This window comes from Jaculus jaculus, chromosome 2, assembly GCF_020740685.1.
Source record: "Jaculus jaculus isolate mJacJac1 chromosome 2, mJacJac1.mat.Y.cur, whole genome shotgun sequence".
NCBI classification, from domain to species: Eukaryota; Metazoa; Chordata; class Mammalia; order Rodentia; family Dipodidae; genus Jaculus; species Jaculus jaculus.
Genome location: NC_059103.1, coordinates 115754810 through 115760809, shown reverse-complemented (window position 1 = coordinate 115760809; position 6000 = coordinate 115754810). Strand labels below are relative to the sequence as shown.

The 6000-nt window shown below is 45.8% G+C and overlaps 1 protein-coding gene across 2 annotated transcripts in view; it reads left to right on the top strand.

Annotated features, from left to right (window-relative positions):
• Positions 1-2762: 2762 nt before the first annotated feature.
• Positions 2763-6000, top strand: part of Cops4 (COP9 signalosome subunit 4) — a 42118-nt gene continuing 38880 nt past the window's right edge. The window contains exon 1 of one of the 2 annotated variants that reach the window (XM_004653394.2): positions 2763-2915. In XM_004653394.2, the coding sequence (XP_004653451.1) occupies positions 2842-2915 (74 nt within the window). In that variant the 5' untranslated portion in view covers positions 2763-2841. Of the gene's footprint in view, positions 2916-4352; positions 4387-6000 lie in introns of those variants that run through there. The other variant, XM_045144517.1, reaches the window with a different exon arrangement.

Sequence of the window (6000 nt, the reverse complement as noted above, 5' to 3'; positions counted from 1 at the left end):
CCAGGATGACTTCCTTTGTGTAATTTGTAGGGAAACTGTGACAGGGAGAAACCATGCAGTTGACTTTTTTTTTGGGGGGGGGGTTTGAGGTTAGTTCTCTCTCTGGTCCAGGTCGAGCTGGAATTAAGTATGTAGTCTCAGGATGGCCTTGAACTCACAGCTATCCTCCTACCTCTGCCTCCCGAGTGATGGGATTGAAGGCATGTGCCACCATGCCCAGCTCGTGAATTTTATTTATTTATTTATTTTTGGTGGGAAAACAAAGAGGTTTATTTTGGTTTACACGCTCAAGGGAAGCTCATGATAGCAGGGGAAAATGATGGCATGAGCAGAGGGTGGACATCACCCCCTAGACAACAAGGTGGACAATAGCAACAGAAGACTGTGCCAAATACTGGCAAAGGGAAACCGGCTATAATACCCATAAGCCCGCCCCCAACAATACACTCAGCCAGGAGGCGTTAATTCCCAAATCTCTATCAGCATTCAGAACACCTAAGTTTCTGGAGGACACCTAAATGAAACCACCACAGCCATCTCTCCAACCATATATATATATATATATATATATTTATCATGTGAACTTTTGAGGCACACAGGGACTAAGTAATTTTCAAAGAGATGGCTTTAAATTCAAGTATGTAGTATCATAAACAAAGAGCAGTGTATTTTTTATGTTTTTTATTTTTTGAAGTAGAGTTTCAATCTAGCCCAGGCTGACCTGGAATTCACTGTGGAGTCTCAGGGTGGCCTCAAACTCACAGCAATCCTCCTACCTCTACCTCCCCAGTGCTGGGATTAAAGGCTTGTGCCACTGCACCAGCTGAAATTATTCATTTTATTTTTGTTGTTTTTTGGAGGTAGGGTCTTGTTCTAGCCAAGGCTGACCTGGGATTCACTATGTACTCTCAGGGTGGCCTTGAACTCACAGCAATTATCCTACCTCTGCCTCCTGAGTTCTGGGATTAAAGGTGTGTGCCACCAGGCCTGGCTGAGATTATTCATTTTAATACTAAATACATACACTAATTGATACACTAAAAAAATCTTAATCTGGGCTGGAGAAGATGTTTGCCTGTGAAGACAAAGGACTCAGGTTCGATTCCCCAGGTAAACCAGATGCACCAGGTGGTGCATACATCTCAAGTTTGTTTACAGTGGCTGAAGGCCCTGGCATGCCCATTCTCTCTCTCTGCCTCTATCTCTCAAACAGTATGTTTTCATTTCATTTCATTTCATTTCTTTTTTTTTTTTTTTTGAGGTAGGGTCTCACTCTCTCCCAGGAGGACCTGAAATTCACTATGTAGTCTCAGGCTGGCCTCGAATTCACAGCAATCCTACTTTTGCCTCCCAAGTGCTGTGATTAAAGACATGTACCGCCATACCAGGCTTAAAAAAATACATATATTTATTTGCAAGCAGGGAGAGAGGACAGGCAGGCAGAATGGGCATGCCACGGCATACAGCTGCTGCAAAAGAACCCAGACATACATGCCATCTTGGTATTCTGGCTTTAAATGGGTACTGGGAAATAGAACCCAGGTTTTTAGGCTTTGGCAGGGAAGCGCCTTAAAAGCTGAGCCATCTCTCCAGCCCCAGAAAGAAGTTTTATAAGGCTTCATGGCTACATAGTGACTACAATAACATCAAAACGCCCTTCAGGGCTGGAGGGATGCCTTAGCAGTTAAGGCGCTTGCCTGCAAAGACAAAAGATCCTGGTTCGATTCCCCAGGGCCTATGAAAACCACATGCACAAGGTATAAGGGGCGCACGTCTGGAGTTCGTTCGCAGTGGCTAGAGCCCTGGCATGCCCATTCTCTTCCCACCCATTCCTCTCTGTCAAATAAATAAATAAAAATAAAATTAGACCCTACCTCGAAAAATCAAAGAAATAAAAAATAAATAAAATAAAATATTTTTAAAAAATAAAACGTTCTTCAAATGAAACCGTCTCCAAAGTAAAAGGCAATGTTATTAATAATTGCTTCAGGACAACAGATGGAAAATAGTATTGTCCTGGCCTACGTGGGACAATCAAAACTTAAAGATATAGGATGGAAGAAAGAAAAACACACACACACACACACACACACACACACACACACACAGGTTTTTTTTTTTTTCAAGGTAGGGTCTCACTCTAGTCCAGGGTGACCTGGAATTCACTATGGAGTCTCAGGGTGGCCTCGAACTCTCAGCGATCCTCCTACCTCTGCCTCCCGAGGGCTGGGATTAAAGGCGTGCGCCACCACGCCCGGCAGACTTTTTTTAAGTTACGTATATCTATATCTGTCTTTGGTAGGAACTTTAAACAGGCGCACTTGAGAGGTAGGAGGATCAACGTGAGTTCAAAGCCACTCTGAGACTCCATAGTGAGTAAGTTAGCCTGGGCTAGAGTGAGACCCTACCTCAAAAAAAAAAAAAGAAAAAAGATAAAAGAAATGAAAACAGTCTGTTCGTTACCACGCGTAGTTTGAGGGCTGTGCTAACAAACCACAGCCGTGAGGCACGGAACTTAGTGAAAGCGCCGTGGTTTAAGTTACCCGGCCCTTACTGAAGCTGCACACGCCTTGAAGTTCCTCGGCCAATCCCAAGTCAGAGCGTGAAAGCCCGTATGGGCGGGAGAGGCCTGGGCGGGATTCCGAAGAGAGAAGAGCTTCCTGTCACTCAATCCTCAGGGCGGGGCTAATTACCGCCCCGCCCCCAGATGCGTGGCGCTCTGGCCCACCAACACGCGACTCGGTGGTTCCGAGGGTTCCCTCTGCCTGCACTCCGGAGGACCAAACTCGTTTCCTTTTTGGCTGCCAGAGGTCCCGCCGCCGTGGCTGAGCTGGAAGAAAGATGGCGGCAGCCGTGCGACAGGACTTGGCCCAGCTCATGAATTCGAGCGGCTCTCATAAAGATCTGGCGGGCAAGTGAGTATTTGCTAGGAGAGGACAGCGATGGGGAGGAAGGCTCAGGCGTACCCTCTCTCAGGGGATGAGGCCCTCGGGTGTGAGGCTGGAAGCAGGCCCGAGGAGCCAGGGGGGCGGGCCTGAAGTCGGCCGGGGAGGTGAATGTTGGGAGCCGCAGGGCGCTGCGGGGGAGCGCGCGTGGGGACCCGAAGGCCGTAGACGTGCGTCCCCCCGCATGGCGCCCATTGCGGGCTCCTTCGGCTCTGGAGACGTGGCTGGAGAGACGAGCGCTGGTCCGCCGGCCTTCGCCGCGGCGGCACGCGGGATCCGATTTCTCTTTTACCCCCCCCCCCCATTGAGGGACATTTATATTCTGACGAGGTGACTTCTCAGGGTAGACAGGGACTGAGGAACTATGGCCGCTGTCATTCACCTGTGGGTTTTGTATATATAGTCTGCATTCGCTGCCAACCCTGAAGAAGGGGATGTTCTTCTGTCGTGGGTCCGAGTGTCTAAGCTAGAACAGTGAGGGTTCCAGGGGTTGCTTAGGAGCTCTCTCAAAAGAATCTACCTACAGAGCTTTGGTCCACTCCAGGTCAAAATTAGTAGCATGTGCCTAATCTTGCAAGCATTTCAGCCAGTTTTATTCATTTTCTCCGTGTAAATGCCACAGCTTTATTCTTTTGGAATGATCGTGCTTTCTGTTTAAATTATACCTCCCAGTGACTGTGAGTTCAAGGCCAGCTTGAGACTACAGAGTGGTCCAGGTCAGCCTGGGTGAGACCCTACTTCAAAAACTAATTTTAAAAAAGCATTTTAAAAAAAGCATATCTGCATAATTAATTGATCCTGATATTTGTACCTTGACGTCAGAGGTCACTTTGCTCTAATTACTAGAATACAATTTTTTTTTCCCCGAGGTTGTGTCTCACTCTAGCCCAGGTTGACCTGCGATTCACTCTGTATTCTCAGGGTGGCCTCTAACTCACGGCGATCCTCCTACCTCTGCCTTCCCGACTGCTGGGATTAAAGATGTGCGCCACCACGCCCAGCTAGAATACACTTTTTCACATGAACATTGAACCGGTATACATGTAGATGAGCTGTGATGCTTTTTCTCTGGTAGTAAATATAATCTTTGTCAGTAGGGAATTTAGATGTGACTTTGTAACTTGGTTCAGTAACGGGCTACTGCAGTTTGCTTTGCGTTGCTGGCAGAAAACACCTGACCGAGAGCAGTTTGTGGGAGGAAAGGGTTTATTTTGGCTTACAGAATCGAGGGGGAAGAAGCTCCATGATGACAGGGAAAACGATGGCATGAGCAGAGACTGGATATCAACATCAGGTGGACAACAGCAACAAGAGAGTGAGCCAAACACTGTCAAGGGGAAGCTGGCTATAACACCCATAAGCCCACCCCCAACATTACACTGCCTCCAGGAGGCTCCAGTTCCCAAATTGCCATCAGCTGGGGACCTAGCATTCAGAACAGGTGAGTATGGGGAACACCTGAATCAATCCACCACACTGGCATATAGAAAAAGCTCTAACATTGTTATTATTTAATAATCAGTAAAAGAGATCAGTAAATACTTATTCTGGGTTGGAAATAAATTGGATATGTCTTCAAAGCTTACTCCTTTTAACATGTACTTTTTTTGGGGGGGGGTCGGAGGTTTCGAGGTAGGGTCTTGCTCTATCTGAGGCTGACCTGAATTCACTGTGTAGTTTCAGGCTAGCCTGGAACTCACAGCAATCCTCCTACCTCTACCTCCAAAGTGCTGGGATTAAAAGCATGTGCCACTATGCCCGGCTCTTTTTTCTTTTTCTTTTTTTTCTCAAGGTAGGGTCTCACTCTAGCCCAGGCTGACCTGAAATTCACTACATAGTCTCAGGGTAGCCTTGAACTCACGGCAGTCTCGTACCTCTGCCTCCTGAGTGCTGGGATTAAAGGCGTGCGCCACCATGTCTGGCTCTTTTTTGTTTTTTTGAGATAGGGTCTCACTCCATCCCAGGCTTACCTGGAATCTACTGTGTAGTCTCAGGCTGGCCTCGAAACTCAACAACGATCCTCGATCCTTCTACCTCAGCCTCCCTAGTGCTAGGATTTTAAAAATATATGTATATTTTTAAAAAATTTATTTGACAGAGAAAGAGGGAGGGAGGGAGGGAAGGAGGGAGAGAGAAAATGGCTATGCTAGGGCCTCTAGCCCCTACAAACTAACTCTGGATGCCTGTGCCACTTTGTGCATTTGGTTGATGTGAGTCCTGGGTAATCTAACCTGGGTCCTTTGGTTTTGTAGGCAAGCACCTTAACCATTGAGTTATCCTTCCAGCAATTTTTTTGAGGTAGAGTCTTGCATTAGCCAGACTGACCTGGAATTCACTAAGTGGTCTAAGGCTGGCCTCAAACAGCGATCCTCCTCTGCCTCCCAAGTGCTGGGATAAAAGGTGTATGTGCCAACATACCCATTCAAACTTAACAATTTTTTAAAAATACATTTAAGGCAAATAATAAAGATAAAGAATCATATTGTGTAGCCATCATGTACTGATTCAATTTAAAAAATAATATGTTGCCAGTACTGTTAAATATTTCAGTGTTGTGGTGTGCCAGGTACTGTTTAAGACATTGTGTATCTTTCAGTGAACAAAACAGAACATTTCTTTCCCTTGAGCTTGTGTTTAGGAAAGAATTTGCCATCGCCTGAGAGTTGGCATTGTCTGTGTTTAGCATGTCTCTCATTCTTTTCAGAGTGCCTTGAGTGGTAGTGTTCTTGGATGCTGGGTAAAATGGTCATTAGAGCTGAGCACAGATGTCTGACAACAGCATTTTGCTTGGTGAGGTTTATTTTGTATGTACTGAGGCATTCAAATCTAATGTTTGGATTTATTGCCTAGTCACCATTATTTTATTGTTGATGACCCTACATTCCTGAAGTCCACAAGAGAAAAAGTTCTTGATCACTTCAAATAATGTTCTTGTATGTCTGCATACAATTGAAGGAAAACATAGCTTATATTTTAAGATTCTCAAAAGGAAATTGGCTTTTCAACTCAACTTAAAAAAATGAAAACTTTCCTGGGTGTGGTAGTGCACACCTTT